The sequence below is a fragment of the Micrasema longulum genome, unplaced genomic scaffold, assembly GCF_059751315.1.
Source record: "Micrasema longulum isolate JH-2025_06_02 unplaced genomic scaffold, ASM5975131v1 h1tg000214l, whole genome shotgun sequence".
Classification (NCBI taxonomy): Eukaryota; Metazoa; Arthropoda; class Insecta; order Trichoptera; family Brachycentridae; genus Micrasema; species Micrasema longulum.
In genome coordinates this window covers 187143-206036 of record NW_028277419.1, presented here as the reverse complement: position 1 = coordinate 206036, position 18894 = coordinate 187143, and the positions used below count along the sequence as shown (strand labels likewise).

At 32.2% G+C, this 18894-nt stretch overlaps 1 protein-coding gene across 1 annotated transcript in view; it reads left to right on the top strand.

Annotated features, from left to right (window-relative positions):
- Positions 1-18894, top strand: part of Ptr (patched domain-containing protein) — a 131549-nt gene that overhangs the window by 88068 nt on the left and 24587 nt on the right. Inside the window, exons 2-4 of the mRNA XM_088243468.1 lie at positions 3251-3527; positions 11662-11876; positions 15141-15322. Of these exons, the coding sequence (XP_088099594.1) occupies positions 3251-3527; positions 11662-11876; positions 15141-15322 (674 nt within the window). The remainder of the gene's footprint in view (positions 1-3250; positions 3528-11661; positions 11877-15140; positions 15323-18894) is intronic.

The window sequence follows — 18894 nt, the reverse complement described above, 5'->3', positions numbered from 1 at the left end:
AGCAGGGTTGATCTTATCTAACAATACTCGCAGTCACTTTGTAAACAAAGTTTGATAAAATCAAAAGCTGTTGCGTTTTCTTTCGAATCTCTTCGTTCCTGACAAATTATCTGTAATATTTTATCAACACCATTCATTCCATATCTGAATCCAGTGGTGCAGGCGAAACTGCATGGGCATTACAACTGCATCGTATCTTTATAATTTTTGTAACAAGGAATAAATAATAGCAGGGTAAACCACTTTAAAAACCAATGTTTTACTTCTGTGTAAGTACGAGCAAATATAGAATACAGTTCTGTGTGTGGAATAGAACCAAAACCCTGGATGAGTATTTTCGACTCAATGGGTGCTCTCAGGTAAAATCCTGAATAAGGATATTGAGTATATATAAGTACGTTTCGTTGTAAAGTGGTTGATGCGTTCGCCTAACATTTTTAAGGTTCTGGGTTCGATTTCTGGTAGGGTGGACATAAAATATTGATTTAAAATGTAGTTTAAAATGCAATATTTCATTGTTTCCGGACTGGCACAAGAGTAAGACTGATCACCGTGTTTTCATATAAGATTATTAAAATACGCTGCATATGGTTTGCCAATGAAATGCCCTATGTGTCACTGGGTGCGGAAAGGGTTATGTGTCATGATGATTACGTCCACTCTGCCAAAAATCGAATCGGGACCTTAAAAATGGTAAGCAAACGCTTCACCTTCTATACAGTGAAACAGTCTTATCTCTACTCGATTTAATTTCCCAGGATTTTTACATGAGAGTAGCCATCGAGACTTATTTTCGTAATCTCTAAGTTCAGTCATATCACTCCACTACTTCGGGAACTACACTGGCTACGTTTTCCACAGAGGGTCGAATACAAACTCTGTTGGCTTATGTATAAGTCACTGCACAACTCGGCTCCGGAATATCTAAGGGAACTATGCATTCCAGAGGAACTAGCTGACAGGCGTCTCACGTTTAGATCAGCTACGTCTACGGCGAGAGGAAAAGTTATTATACCTCTACGCAAACAGCGCACTAAATTTGGTGAACGCTCATTTGCGGTCGCAGGCCCTATGGCATAGAATGCTCTCCCGGCAGAGGTGCGAGGCTGTAAAAGTGAAGTGATGTTTCGGAAAAAACTTAAAACCCACTTGTTCTCTAAATCATTTGAATAAATCCGTAGCACGTGACAACAAAATAAATTATTTTAATTAAATTACAAATTTAAAAGCTTCAATTAAATTAACTTAACAATAGAATCACCATGTAAAGCGCCCTTGAGGTATTTTATTACGAAAATGGCGCTATATAAGTTATCCATAATCCAATCCATCGAGTCGAAAACACTTATCTAGGGTTTGGGTTTTATTTTACTCACAGTACTGTATTTTTTATCCGCCGAGAGACGGAAGAACGGTTTGTTTTCCGTTATTAATTCTAATTAACTTAAATAAAAGTATAATTTGATTTATTATCATTATTCCGTAGCATATTTGTAAAGATAAACATAAATCGGTGTATAGCAAAGGTCTCGGAATATGATAAGAGGTCAAATAATATGACCGAAGGTCTATGATCGTTTCTCGAAAATGCGCATATCAAATAAACAAATAAACTATTTTCTTAGTTATACAATAGACGAATTCCGTTTTTATTTTATTATTTTATTGAAAAAAGGTACTTACGAAAAAACTACACCTTTCTGTAGTATTTTTTGACATATTTTAAAAATCTGATTAAATTTCCGTTTTTACGATCGATCAGATGTGCAATGAGTTTTTTGAATAATTATTATGAATAACTTATAAACAGCCATTTACTTAATATATCAAAGGCGCAAAGCAGTTGATTTATTGAATATTGTATTAAATTTGCCTTAAAATTTAAGTAAAACAATATATTTTGTCATCACATGCTACGGATTTATTCAAATGATCTAAAGGAACAGATGAGTTTTAAGTTTTTTTCCTAAACATCACTCTTGCAGTTTAGTTAATTTGTTGAGAGAGCATTCTATAGTCGCCTGACATCCAAAACGCGTCCTTGTTCAAACACCTTCGCTGTGGGTGTCCTGATAGGGACCCCCAATAGAGCCTTAAGAACACACTTTTGTGTTATTCCTAATGCAGGAATGACGAGAGCTTGCCCTTAAACCAGTGTTTTTTAACCTGTGGGTCGCAACCTCCAGGGGTCTATTTTATGAGAACTGAATTCCATTTAAGGCACGCCGTCAGCAGCAAGACCTATAAGATTTTTAGATCTTGCTGCAGATGGGCCCTGCATCCGGTCCTACCTTACACTTACTTTATATATTACTGTTCATATTGTCTTAATAGATAGTAAATCAAATACGTCGTCGTTGAAATCTCTGTCAAACAAGTAGTAGATATAATAAAATTAGGGTCTTGGGGTGCTATTCTGAATCTTCTCTAGGGGCAGAGAAGAAAGATTTTTGTGAATTTTTATTTTTTGCATGCGATTACACTTTGCTTCATATATTGCCTCCCTGATGATTAAATGTCAAAAAATACGAACACGTGAAGTCCTATATGATAGTTTTTATTAAAAACATTATTGTGACCTTACACATTACCTAAAAGACTTTATTAGGTTGAATTGACCAAATCGTATTCGTTTTTTCCGATTTTAAAACAGTTTTATAGTGTTGAACTGTGAAATGTCAAACGAAAAACTGTTTAGTTTACGTCTTTTGACGGTTTAATCATCAGTTTGGCCATATATGAAGCAAAGTGTAGTCGCATGCATAAAATAAATTTTTTTCTTTAAATGTTTTAAACTACTCTTTTATTGTAATATTTAAACCTTATAAATTGTATACATGGACAATGTCCGTTAATAAATAAATAAATAAATAAATAAATAAATAAATAAATAAATAAATAAATAAATAAATAAATAAATAAATAAATAAATAAATAAATAAATAAATAAATAAATAAATAAAAATCCAGAATTAACCACTCTACCCCTGCGAGAAGATTCAAAATAGGTAGCCAGATTATTTTACTCGTAAACTTAAACTTTTACTTTGGCATTGTTTCAAACTTAAAATAGACACAAAATTCGCATTTTTATATATATAGCAAAAACGTTGTAAAAATTTTGTAAAAATAGGTACTTTTCAAATAAATCATGGCATACTTTTTTATGGGGTGACCGTGTCATAACAGTTGCGGGATATAGTTTCAAAGAAACTGATCAATGGTAATTTAAAGAACGATTTTTTTCCAGATGACGTGCGGTATAACATTCGTGGATAACAAGCTGAACCGCTCCTTCTACAAGCTCGGGCTGACGGTCGGCAAGCACCCCGGCTACTTCCTCATAGTGCCCGTACTGCTGACTCTGCTGTGCATCACCGGGTACCAGCAGATCCGGTACGAGATCGACCCGGAGTACCTTTTCTCCCCCATCAGCGGCGCCGGCAAGACGGAGAGGAATATCGTCGAGGAGTTCTTCAAGGTCAACTACACGCACAGGTTTAACGTTGGCAGGATAACGAGACCAGGTATGAAAAATTTATCAAATGGGAAAAAGTACTCATACAGAAGTCATTTTTTTTTTTTTTCAAGTTTTATTCATTTTAACAAATAAGTAACATACATAATAGTATTTTTGTTCCCGCAAAGCCGAAGCTTGTCTGCGGGTTACATTACATTTTTAAAAAAATTTATATGTAAGTACATAGTTTAATAATAATTAAAGAATAAAATATATTTATACACTTAAGTTTCACTTGCTGTTTAATAACTTTTTGAATATTTTTTTTAATGAAATTAGGTTTTTTTCTTCACGATTTTTAGCTGGTATTAAATTGTATAGTTTTGGTACTACACTACCCATTGTTCTGTCACCATAGTAGTTTTTCTGTCGTGGTACCATCAGCTGCTGTGCCGATACTTGTCGGGTCATGATCTGGCGATTTATTTTGGATTTAAAATTGCAATCGAGGAAATGATCTGTCATTATCTAATACTGACACTGTTTGTTAATTGGCAAAACGTTAACAAAATCAACTAATATTTTATTACACAACATTATTTTTTTGGTATGTGTATTTTTGTACATACACAAATCTGGATTTCTCCCGAGGGGGATAATATTTTATTGTTGTATTTTGCCTCATTCTTTATTTTTACAGGTACGATGATTTTTAAAATTTGTACCTGTAAGTTCAAGACACTATCCGTATAAGATTAAAAACTTAGTCCCCATATTCTTAATCCATATTGAATAATTGGGTCAACTAGCTCCAAGTAAACTAGTCTCAGCACTGGGTATGGTATGTATGATTTTAAATGGTACATGTTAAGTATGCAAACTCTTAGCTTATTGCAAACTGCTTTTATCTGTTCTTCCCAATTAAAAGTGGAATCTATAATAAATACCTAAATACTTATATTTTGATACGTGATCTATTTTTGTGCATTTGCAGTCTTGTAGATTGATATGCAAGCATTCGTGAGTGTGTGCATATATTAACAAATCTTCTTTTGGTCTATTATATGGGGACGTAATGTGTAACGCTTTCGTTTTTTTTATATTTATTGTTAGGCTATAATCATGTGACCATCTTAAAACTTGATTAAAATCCGATTGCAGTTTTTGCTGCGCGTCTATTTATGAGTCTCCAATAACATCAAATAAAATTTTAAATATGCATCGCAGAAATAGAATGCCCTGTATAATAATAATCCATAATAAATAGGTATAAAATTAAACGAAGATATTGAGAATATTAAACCGGATGGGTGTTTGATGGGTTCAAAAAGATTTTTTTTTTGCATTGTTTCCTTAATATATCGAGAATGTGTTGGTCAAGTAAATTTTTAAAATTCAAAGCCAATATAAAGATATAGCAGTTTAGAAGAGGCAGCTATTCGGAGCACTGGTATGAGTTGTAACTGTACTTGAAACTTGAAACGTGTTTTCCTCAACACTATGTTTTTTAAACTTTCCTCCATGATATCTTGAGATGGCTGATTCACTTCAAATTTATAGGGTCGACTCAACATATATAGACGCACGAAATGATCCGTTATCATCCCAAAATTTAAAATATTTTTTTATTTTTTTAACAAAAGGTTTCCAAAAAATACATGAAATTCAAAAAATTTTTTTTCCGAAATCTGTCAAAAATCCAATTTTCATTTTTTTCTTTTCATAATAGTCCATTCTGTGGATATAAGCTTACAAATTAAAACCTCGGCAATTTTTTATGTTTCAAATAAGCCAATTAGCTGATTTTGTGGAGGGAGTGAACGTCCATTTTTTCTTTGGTTTCAATGAATATTTTTAGCCAAAAATTTCTATGTATACTCTTAAAACACTTAAAACTTTTTTATTTTTTCTTTTTTATTGGTTCTCACAAAAATCTAACCTTCAAACCAGAGAACCCACTTAAAGCACCTTAAATACATAACTGGGTCCCGAGTTAAATTACCGTTAGTACTGAAGTGAAATGTTAGGTTAATGTGTGACTTTTTACTTTACTTCTTCAAGTGCCTTGCCGGGTCCCCCTGGCGTTGGCGATCACTACAGCGAAAGCATATGTATCTGTCCTGAGCTAATTTTACATTACGCACCCAGGAGGACTGCTTATTGATTTACACGCCGTAGTTATTCCTGGGAAAAGATAACCAGAGTGGTTTCCCGTTGCCTTCTCTGCTGGATTTTTCTATTGGGGTTACCTTCCCGTAGCTGGTTGGTTTTGGTTTTGAGGCGCCAAAAACTCACCTTTCACTTTACTAATTTTGGTAAATATCAGTATATAACCACTTAGCGGCTTTTTATGTCTACCGGTTTCCAGATGCACCGGTTTCATCGTCAGGATACTCACTACACCAACATGTAAATACTAAAATACACTTTCGCTTTTACCATCGCCGTAGTTTTACTATATATAGTAACATCACTTGATCAGATTTAAAATTTACACTAAAAATGCATTATGTAACTTAGTAGATATTATAAAAATAAATATGTACATCTCTCTTCCCCTCCTTATCCTCTCTTCAAGCATCCTTGTCGTGATCCCGCCCAATTAACAATAACTTACTGTTCTTTAAAAAAATAATCTATTTTCTTTGATTATTGAAAAATATATGCGAGTACATGAAAATTACATTTTTGCATGTATAAACTTATATGTATTTATATAATAAGTAATATATATATTTAAAAAAATAAAAAAATATTGGTGTTCTTATAATTTACCCAAATATTTCAATTTTGGTGACCATTTTCAACGAGTTGTAAATAACTCACTATTAGAAAATGGAAATCAAGTTGGGGTAGAGTGGGGTTCGAACCTCGGACCTCTGATCCGTGAGTCCGCAACACTAGCCACGGGACCAGAGCCCGATTCTCTTTACTAACTTTGTATACTTTGTGGAAATATTTTATTGGTTCTAAGTTTATACAGTATATCTATTTGTTTACTATAAATTGTATGTACAACTGTTGGTTTCCCAAATAAAATAAAAAAATAGTATTTATAAACAAATACATAAACTACATGCAGAGTTTAAGAGTATGCAATCACTTCCGTGTCTAAAAAAAATGGTTCTAATATTCAGTGGTATGTTGGTGAATGGGTTTGGGTGGGGAGTTCAGAAGGGAAGGGGCCAAGAGGTTGAAAGTTACAAGATTGGTTAATTTTTTAATCAAAAAGTGGGCTATATTTAAAAGGTATTTGATTATTTATAAGAATATTATTTTTCAGAATTTTGACTTTTTATTTTTTAAATATTCCAATACTGAAATAGAACAATCTGTTTTCAAATCTGTTTTCATTGAAGAAACGTAGAACGGAGGTAAACCTTATTTGCATATTCAAAATACTTAATACGATAAGTGATGTCCCATCTCTGTTTCAATCAATTTCTCTTCATGTTCGCGACCATGTCGCCAAAAGTCAAAATTTTCTATTTATCAAACATCCTAACAGCAACTTTTGTTTTTATGCCCCAATGTCCAGAATATGTAGCCTAGTCAATTCGTCGCACAGATGGAATTCGTTGGCATATATCTTCCTGCTCTTCGTGTATCTCTTCGCCATTAACACAGTATGGGACGAAGATGGATTAGTATGGCTCATCTCGAAATTTTGAATGTTGATAATGTTTTTCAATATATTGTATCCCATTATTTTATTTCTCTTGTTAGTCTTCGCTACATAGTTTTATGTTATTTTTGTTCTGTTTCTTGCACACAAGTTTCTTTATATATGTAATTGTACTGTTTTTAAACAAATTACTAACAAATGTTGCATACAGTGTTTTGTTTACACATTGGTGTATATTATATTCCCGCTTCTCTGCTAAGCGTGCGTAACTCTACAAATCATGTAACAGTGATTGACCATTAAAACAATAAATGATTTGATTGCTTCGCCGACAGAAACATGTTGGATGGAATGTAGGTTTTGGCATACATAGTGGAAGTCCCGTGACCTTCAATCTGACCTGAGTATTGGAGTCGTGCAGATCTCACTTCCAGGTGAAATTACCGTTAGCTTCGAGTTGTTGATAGCCAATAACTATAATACCACCAACCCATAATAGCAGGTGAAATAGAGATGATCAACTGCCTAAAAGATGCAATGATGATCTCAAAGGTCATCCAGACCCGATATAATAATAACAATAATTATGGATAACTTATATAACGCCATTTTCGTTATATAATACCCCAAGGGCGCTTACAAAGTGATTATATAAAGATATAAATTTAATTTTAACTTTTTAATTTAAGAAAAATAATGTACTTTGTATTGATTGATTTGGTGTTTATTTTGTAGAACTCCATATTTAAACTCATAATTAGAAATCAAACACTGATTTGAGTCTACTGAACACTTTATTTTATTTTTACAAATATAAACATATAAAAATAAAAACTTCGTGACAATTGTTTCGCCTTATTAGGGCATTTTCAAATGAATGTGAAGATTATTTGGATTGAATGTCCTTATATAGTTATATAATTCAAGGTAATCAAGGTAGAAAATAAAAATAATCCTATGAACTTTAGCATGTACATTAATCATAATTGAGGGAAAAACCAATGGTTAAGGGTGAGGCTAAGTGTTTAATAGGTAATGGGGAATTTAGGTATTTATATTTGAATTTCGGTGAAAATATAACAAAGTAAGTATTTATTGACATACAAGTATGTATTGTGAGATAATTAATGAAGCTTTATAGTTTTGTAAATTAAGATAATTGTTGTTTTAAAAAAAATATATATCAAAATTAGCAAATGGTTGCTTACTTCTGCAGGGGAGAAACGAGGGGGGAGGGGGGAGTCTGATACGCCGATGACGTATGGCCGCGCTCCCCTCACTAAACAACCATTTTTTTTTATATTTCTTTTTTTTTTTTAAATTTTGTTCTAAATATTTTTTTAAATATGCCAATATGTCTTCTTGTCAATACTGATCATCGACGTTTCAGATGTGACAGGGTTTAAAGAACACCCTGTATAACTTGAAATTACTAAATAATAATATCATTCTCCAAGCGCAAGAGCTAGTCTCTTCTTTAGAAAATTACAGTTTTAATGATTGACAAAATATATAAAAGTTGATTGTCATAGGAAAAAAGCATGTATCTTTTTATATAACTAAATCAAATAAAAATATTTTAAAAATAACGTTTCCAAAAATATACATAATATGTAAACATTTGTTCTCAAATATTGAATAAGTCATCAATTCTGACATTTAACTAACATCCGTCTATTTGAGCTAAACGCAATTTCCCCTTGAACAATTTTGAGAGGTCATTCTGTGTGTCAAGGCGTAGGGACGATTTACACTAGCCCTAAAAGAAAAAAATCTTACGTGCAAAACACGATTTCAACCAACGACAGATGTCATTGGGCTTTATATGAGATTCCCCACCAATATTTTACTCCTTTATGTAACAGTGCCTCCTTGAATACGCCATTGCTCCTAGGTGAAAAGGATCTTTATTAAATTCAGCGCTAAAAACGTTGACGTTTTTTATTGATAAAATTTACATATCGGGCTTACAGCAATACAAAACAAATTATATTTTACGCGGAAGACAAAATGAACGGAGCACTACGCACAGTAATTTCTTACAAGAATATGTCAATCGAAGCTAAACTGGCAGTGCACAACGGAGTTTTAGTCCCAACACTTATGTATGGAAGTGAAACATGGAACTGGCAGAGGAAGGATGAAAGCCGAGTTGCGAGAACGCGGTTGAAATTCGATCTCTTGTCGGAGACGAATGTATGACAGGGTTACGAATGATGAAATCAGGCGAGAGTGTAAATTTCATTTTATGAGGAATAACCTACTAAGCCTCTATTTTGAGGCTTGTCAGCAGGTGGGATAGAGAAATATGGAAGGAGGTAACGAAAAATACACTTCAACACCCAGACCAATTGAGAAATCTTTCTTGGATTTTTGTCATGCAACTGGCGGGAATCGAACCCGCGACGCCAGTTTCACAGTTGGCCGTCTAACCAACTGCGCCACTGCGCCTGTCATCTGAGTCAAGTATAATTGATAAGAGAAAGTGTCTCTAAGATGGTTTGGTCACGTAGAACGAATGGACAACGAAAGAATGGTAAAACAAGTATATATGGCGAAAATGATCGGTAACGTGAGACGAGGACGACCAAGGTAGACGTGGCCTGATCAGATAAACCTAAATCTTAAGTCTGGTCATGTCAAAAGCAGACAGAACCGAAGAGCATGTATGACAAGATGATGAATGTGGAAGAAGCTAGGAATGTATGCCAGGATAGACGTGTGTGGCGGTCCATTCTCTCTGCCTACCCCTACGGGGAAATGGCGTGATGTTAGTATTAGTAGTAGGTATTTTTGCAATTTATTTGGAAACTATCTGTCCTTCCTAGATATGGTATACGTTCTTAATAAAATCGCAAAAAAATATAAAAGGGTTGATTCACAATAGTATAAATCAGCAAACGAATGTTTTTTTTTAGCTCGATTTTTATAAGATAAAGAGCTCATGGGTTGTCACGCCACTGATCAAGATAAAATTTTTCCAAAGTACGGACATCTCTGAAAGCGTCAGCACAGACTGAATTACTTCCCGGCTTCCAGAACCAACCTGTGTCTGATCATGGCGATAAGAAGAGCAATCAGGCAGCTGAATATGATTACTTTGGAGACTGACATCTTTCACATCACCGAAGCTATGTTTCAGAGGTTAATAATACTCTTCCTATTAGAGAGTATTATACCTACATAATATCGAAACATTGCTCAAGAGTTCCTGGTCCAGCAGTATTTAAAAAAAATAAAATTATTGTGGCTTTTACCATTATTGGTAATACTATCCAGAAACAAACAGTGTTTACAAATGTAAAATGGCAGCAAAACAATATTACAGACAAGACAGAAAAAACAGATAAACCTTGAACATTTTTAAAATAGGTACATAATAGATCTTTAAATTAAAAATACAACAATTGGAAATAAAACATAAATCGCAATAATAATATGCATTATTAATAAAAATACCCAAAACTTTGATACTACATATTTTACAACAAAAATATATATTGAAAACATATTTGACATAGGTTTACTATTCTATGGATAAAGATAATTCATGAGAACTTATTTCTATTTACATAATAAGAACTTAATAATTATTTTTTAATGTGTAATTAAATGACGAGTGATACATTAATCCACAAATTTGGGATATCCAGTGACCAGTTTCATCGCTTCGCGACCTCTTCGAGACTGGTATCTTTATTAAGGAGTTCAATGTATTTATACAAAACAGAGGTAAGGATATTTTGAATTATCTATCCTTACCTCTGTTTTGACACAAATATTTCAATGTTGGTGGCCATTTTCAAAAAGTAAATATCTTCCTATTAAAAAATGAAAATCAAGTTGTGATAGATGTGGGTTCGAATTTCGGACATCTGATCCATGAGTCCGCTAGCCACGAGACCACAGTCTAATTCAATTGCCTTAATAGATCCCCGATCTTAATTAACAATAGTCTATAAGTGCACAAATATACAATTTACTTTGTATTAGAAATATACAAAATTAATAAATTTAATTCTATATATTCTGTTTCTGTAATTGAAGATAAACACATATACACGTAGAATGAAGTTTAGTGTTACGGGAAATTAGATAAAAAAATGTCTTCTTACATGCGGTGAAAATAAGAGCATTTAAATGTACATCGAAGTTCCTCAAAAATGCATTAAAAAAATAATAAAAATGGTGTTATTAAAAAGGAACTACTTCGCAAGTTCTTTCGAATAAACCAATGACAGGGTCTTGTGGATAGATTTACGGTTTCCAGAAACCCACAAATCACCAATTTTTGACAACTTGTGACGTCACGGGTGAAGTAATTTCAAAGTTATAAAACTTAAAAAAATCATAGCGCTGATAATTCGATACACAAAAATAAAATATTTTTTTGGCTTAAAATACAAAAAAAAAACACTGAGCTTCGTCGTTGTAGTGACGAATATCTAACCACCAAATACCATCTGCTTGATAGTAAGTTGTTACTGGAGGCTGCTGCGTTCATTGTATTTTTTGTAGGTTTTTTTCAAAAAAGTAACATTCGCCATTAATACGGTGTTTTCTTTATAATTTGCAGGTCGATTTGGGCGCTTGATAGTCGTGACCAAAGATGGGGATCCGAATATGCTGCGATCAGCAGTCTGGAAGGAACTGCGAATCTTGGACGAGCTGGTGCAGAACGCCTCCGTGCCCTGGGAGGAGGGGACCTTCACCTACAGAGACTCCTGTGCCAGGTGGCTGGACAACTGCTTCACCAATGACATCCTCAACTTGGATAAAGTCATCGATGATGTAAATTTTTTGAAAGAATCACTTTAAAAATATTTATTTTATTATTTAGAAAACGGCGGCATTACAGAAAATATTTATATGTATTATACTGTAACAATTTTAAAAACCATTTATAGTCCTACTTATAGACATTTTTATTATTAGAACTACGAAATTGAACACAAAAAATCACGATGGTGCATAGACCACTGTGCTGATACCCACAGCGTAAATCAATCATATTTATGTTGCATGATGCTAAGATGATCAGTTTTACGATGGCAGGTGGGACCGTGATATATTCTCGCCTAAAACACCTATTTAAAAAATATTTCATGTCTATCATGTCGGGAATAAAACTCGCTTCTTGCATGGTAGGCAAACATGCTGATATGCAGACCACGAGGCGAAAAAAATGTGCATGGTGTAACATTATGTAACTTCAAATATAATGTTTAAAGTACATGTCAACATTAGTGCGTTGTTTTAACCTCTAAAAAAACAAAAAATATTTTATCTCACGACCTATGCCTCCAACTGTGATAAGTTTATTTAATTTTCGTTTTTATTATTTTGTTGTCCTTTTATGTTTTATGTAACCATTATGGTTATAGCGACTTAATAAAATCCTACATAATATAATATTTATTTATTCACACATTTACGCCAAAGGGGCATTTACCAAAACAGCATAAGCATATACAAGCAAAATATCTGTAATTAATCATTAGAAAACAACGTAAGTACATTGAAAAAATGTGTATAAATCCACAATAAAATTTTAAAACTTTTTTATTACTATGGATAATTTGTATAGCGCCATTTTTTGTGGCTGTGATGTCACACTAGTCGACATACGATACAAGATCTCTCTTATTTTTTTAAATGATGAAGTTGTATTTTTTATTATCTTCAAATAAACATTTTCACACCGGATTTGGAGAGTAAAATTCGTATAACCATACTGGATTTTAATACAAAAAATATTTAACCTTGCTCCCGAAGAATGATGTCCGCAAATTCAACAATACATCTGTATTAGAGAGAGCACGAAGATAGAACACATAACAAGGAAAACAGAACACTGTTCTGTAGCCACCGTAGCCGGTGCTGTGTGAAACAAACTCAGTCGGTTTTTGACAGTGATGGGGGACGCACGCGTGAATTATGATCGGCGAATTTCGGATTTTTATTTTTTTTGCTAAAACAGTGCCAAATTATGTTTATTTTAATAAATTATTATTTAGTAAAATAACTTTGTTTTTAACCACTTTTTGCTTCAAATATAAACTTTAAATTATTATTTATTTAGTCTATGATTCATATAGTCTAATATATATTTACAACACAATATTTACATCTATACTTATTCTAACATAATTTATCACTATTATATACTATTATACACTTAATATCCTAATTTATAATATTCACTGTTTCATATGTACATTTTCATCAATTATATTCACTATTTACACTATATATTACCTAATATTTTACACATATATACTTTTTACATTTAATTTTAAATACATTTACATTTGTTTCATTTTTTATGCTTTCTGGCATTTCCTCAAATAATCGTATTCCCTTGTCCATAAGGCAGTTCTGGGACATTGCTTTTGATATATTTTCCAGTCTTATATTTTTAGATCCTCTTGTTGCATTGTTATGAAAGAACTCATTATTTTTTAGTTTATTTTGAAAATATCTCGGAACTATTCCTTGAATAATTTTGTTTATTTCATTAGCAACATTGAATTTGATTCGTTGATCAATTGTCATGATATCTAGTAGTTGAATCATTTTCTTAACTTTCGTTCGTCTCCCACATCTTAATATTATCCTCTTCGCTTTGTTTTGTATTATTTGAAGTCTCTTTAGATCTCCTTCATTAATTATGGAAAAAGAATTATTAAACTGTAGATTTGTGTCCATTTTTTTTCTCTTTAAATGTCTGAGCTTTAGAATATTCCATCTATTGCTTGTGGTAACACAATGTTACATCACCGCGCGCAAAGGGATTATTTACCACAGTCTTTTAAGAGCGCCTCTCTTAGTCTACTAAAAGTAAAACCAAACTAAAAAGTTCGATTAATTATTTGTATCAAAATTATTGATTGTAGGCGGGGTCTATGTTTAAGGCGCATGGAAAGAATGCGGTAATGTGTCTTAACGCTGCCCGGTTGAGTTTCGATAAAAAAAAGATAATAATATAGTCGGGTTTCTGGCACTACTTGGTTACTACATTTTACTAGTTGTGAGATATTGCACTTTTAAAGTTCAAAACTCGTCACAAATCAACAATATAAATAAAACGGTCAGTTGAATATTATTTTTTAAAAAGTAACGTTTACTAAAAACCCTTACGGATTACATTAATTTAATAAAATAATATTTCTTTTTTAAATTCACATTCTATTGTTAATGATAATATTTTTCACATATTTCACATATGTTGTCTAAGTCTTTTGTTTAGTTTTGTCTGGTAGCTTATTGTATTATTTCAGTCCCTGGTTTATTGATCTTGACTCTTTTTGTCTCGTTTTAGAATGTTGTATATGATATTGTGTACTTGTATTTTTGTATTTATGGAATACGAATTTTTTTATGTACTATTTAAACTTGATGCCATTTATGCAAAAATATCATTTTTTGAAAATGTGGTGTTACCAGCTTGTGCCAGAAACCCGACGACATATGCGTGAATATTGACCAGCTATTTTGATCTAATCTCGACCGGACAACGCCACAACACACCACTGCATTCCTTCCGTGTCACCTAAACGTAGACCCCGACTATAGGTGTAGAGTTTTGGCAAAACAAATAAAATAAAAAAACTTAAAAATTAAGATAGTTTTTGAGGTATGCTTTTCAGTTTTCGAGTCGAAAACACTTGTCTGGGATTCTGGTTCTATTTTACGAACAGAACTGTCTAATTTATGAGCCCGGACATAAGAAAGCTTAAGGAAAAAGTGTAAAATAAATATAGTTGACAGGGTTAAACAAAACAATTTTACCCATACCGGTGAAAAAAAAAATCTACTGGATAATTGTAGGGTTCTTGCTTTTGAGGCTCTGAGAGGGTCAATATGAAATATTTGTTTATAAGTTGGTTTTACACTGCAATATTTCAATGCACCTGGTTTGGCACATAAGGTATAAGAAGACCAATCATATGATCAAGATACACTGCACGTACTTTTACAATGCAGTTTCCTATGCACCATCAGGTGCACATCAGGGTTCGGTGATGCTGATTTACAGATTTGTTTTCTATGCAGGTGGAGAGAGGAGACCTGAACCTGACATTCCCCGTAATGTTTAACCCTGTGACGTGGGAGACTCACGTGTTTCCTGTATTCTTCGGAGGGACCAAAGTAGACGAAGATGGGCTCATCATCAGTGCTCCTGCTGTTCAACTCGTATACTTTGTAACTGCTGACACCAAGCTCCAAGATATCAAGTGAGTATTATTGACAGCACAGCTAAATTTGCAGAGTTAGTCCGATATTTTTTTTTTTTATTTTTTTTTATTATATTGAAAACATATTATACATAATTATATACAATATTCCCAAGGAGTTTTTTTAAAAAAAACTCATTTAGGGACATACAGATAATAATTTTTTTAGAGACGTTTTTAAATTTTAAACTATAATATTATTTAACAAAAGCAGAAAAATTAAAATTATGATATACTACAAATTAAAAAGGGTATGAAAAATACTTGAAAATAACAGAATAAACAGAATACTAGGCATGGAAATAAATTCAAAATAATGTTTACATTATGCAATCTGGGAAAGAAAATTGAAAAAGTTTAAAAATTACATGGATGTATATATACATACTGAACTAGTACAAAATAAAATCTTTTTTTTTTAATTAACAAAATATGCGCACACCCAATACAGGTTAATTTTTTTTTATCAAAAACGTTGAAAAAATTGAAATTATGTATACAAGCCAAAAAAAGTATATAAAAAGAAAAAAACACAAATAACATTTAAATAGTATTAAAAATTACATATACAAGCAAAAACGGTGAAATATTAAAAGGTATATGTTCAAGATGCGCATTCTCTATAAACTAACATTATTTATTCAAAGTACTTCTAGAAAAAATAATTCTTCAATTCGCACGTCCTGTTTCTATATTTTGAAATAGGTACTTTAATTTTTTGTGGCAATTTATTAAATTCCTTGAAACCTATGTATTGTAAAGATCTAGTACCAAACTTCGTAGACTTCACAGATCCAATATATATATTGTTTTTTGATCGAGTACTGTACCGATGGATGTCTCCAATGAAAGCTGGCTTTATGTTACTGTGCATTGAGTCGAGAGTAGTATTAATGATAGTGTCAGTTATCTCGAAATAGGAAAGCATGCTAAAAGGCATGATTTTTGTTTCAAAATAAATGTCCCTTACATGAGTATCATACGGTAGGTGAAACACATTTCTGATCGCTCTATTCTGAATAATCTGCACCTCAGAAATTTTGCTCTTAGTTGCAAAACCCCAAACACAGCATAGGTATGATAAATGCGAATGGACCATAGAAAAATAGATTGCTCGAAGCAGCGAAACATATTCATATTTAAAGCACACTCTCAACAATGTTCCGAGTATGTCCAAGTGATGTGATCAGACTGGATTTCCACCCTCTCTAGGGTGTTCTCTACTTTCTAGTTATTATAATTTTGGTTTATTTGTAAATATATATATTTTTTTGTAAAGACTGTTGTTTTATTATTTATTTATTTTTTTGAAAATTTTTACCTAAGCATTCTTTTGAACATTTTTTCGATTCCCGCCAAACTGCAAAAGCAGTTTTTTTGCAGGGATTTCTCTTTTTTTAAACATTTTGGTAACACAATATAATAATAAATACACATATATTATTTTAATAAATAAAATAAATAAATTTGTTGCGACAGAGGGGGAAAACATTTTAGAAAACGGAATGTGGAAGTCTAGGCATTTACAGAATGACCTGTCATTGACTCGTTAAGGTGGTCACTTTACAAACTAAAATATTCACAATTCTGCCTATATTTAAACATTTACATTTCCGTAGCTCTGGTCGTTTAGTTTTCAGCCCTTTTATTTCATAAAAGTCAACAGATGGAAGAGTTGAGGAAATGTGGATGTTAAAACATAGGCAGAATGGTGAATGTTACACAGTGTGTAAAGTGACCCAAACATGTATAGTATAATATAATTGTGATTGTGTAAAAAAAAAAAAGGGCGGAGTTATTTTGACTTTTTTACAATCATTTTTTTTTAGTTGAAAACCATAGCTATCTATTCACTAATGTGCAAACATTATGTTTTCTTCATTCGAAACAGTAATTGGCGTAATCTAAGTGCATAATATTTTGATCGGTTGTAAAATTGTACTTTGTAACCACGAAACAAAGTATTTTACTTAATACTGTGTGATTTTATGGTATTGTTTTGTTAGGGCACCTCAGAATATAGTTTATGGGAGTAAAGCGCAATTAGAACTTATCATTTGGCCATTCAACTCATTAGTATCGATGGTTTCTACCTGCCTATGGTTGATGGCTACCCATAACATACCTGAATTGCATACTAATATCTATAATATTGTGAATTGCAACAGTTTCCAGTTCAGAAGTATACATATGCAAGTCAAATATCAATAAACTATACTTATTAAATATTTTTGAAAATTTTATTTGATTTATTCGGGATTTTTACAGCTTTTACATAAAAATAAGTAGAAATATAAACAATACTAGAGCCAATTAAAAAATCCACTGTTATGTGGGTTTATAGTGAACTGGTTGACGTGTTTAAAAACAAATATTTAAAAAAAAACAATACCACGCATGGATTGTATTTTAATAGATTATTTAGCCTTATCTACGTAAAATTTAGAGAAAAATTAAGAGAGGACGTAGTAGCTCAGAAACCGGTCATTGATATAATAAATAATAAGTGGTTAAAAACCAAGTACTTCATTTTAATTTAATCCCATTTCAACACGGAGCTCTTGGCCTCATTAATTTTGGGATACGTTATTATTATTATTCTATAATATATACCTATTTGTGTGAATAAATAAAATATAAATAAATTAATAAATTTCTGACAAATTACAAGGTATAAAATAAAAACTTTGCCAAGTTTTGTGAGTGATATAAATGATTTAAAAAAATTTTGAATTTCTGCAATGAACGTCAACAGTAAAAATAAAATAATAAGTCATCCAGAATTTTTTTTTTTTTAATATCTTGACGAATAAGCTTAGTTGGTAAATAAATATCTTACGACCTACGTTTAATAATTGAAAATGGCTACTAAATTGAAATATAAGCTTGAAACATAAATCCATTTTCTTTAGAAAAATAATCTACCTGCTTTAGTCTGAAGCTCTTTATTATTTTGTAGGTCGTTTTGTCATTTCAATTTCGTGTAACGAGTTACGACAACTTCTACTGATTTTCCACTTTAATGCACTTTGCACTAAGCGTAATTGAGCCCGGGCCTCAAGCATGTGTAAAACTGTCGATTCGCTCAATTCTCCAATCATTTCGTTACTGTCTTCATCGTTGTCCTCATCATTTCCGAGGTACTCACTCTACCATAACTTGGTTCCCATATTCGAATAACAACTCGTTGAAAATGCCCTCAAAATTTAAACATTTCAAGTATTTTAATCATAAAAACGGAAATTCTAATTATTACATAAGCAAAATAATCAATAAATGGAAGGGAAAGGTAAGAAACAATGAAGTATTGAAGTGTGGAGTCACCGCCCAGGCCAATAATTTACGTTCGCCCAGCCTAGAAACAAATCCGGGCCGCGATCATAAAAGCTTTCTTCATCGGTGTCTACATACCGAGACGGTATACTTCTACCGACTTGTCATCTCGACGTCATATGATCGAATCCAACCAATCAATGACCACGAAAATTTAGTTCCCGTGCCTTACTTATATATTAATTATAATTTGAAATAGTTCTCATTTATATAAAAAGTGACCACTTTAAAACGATTGT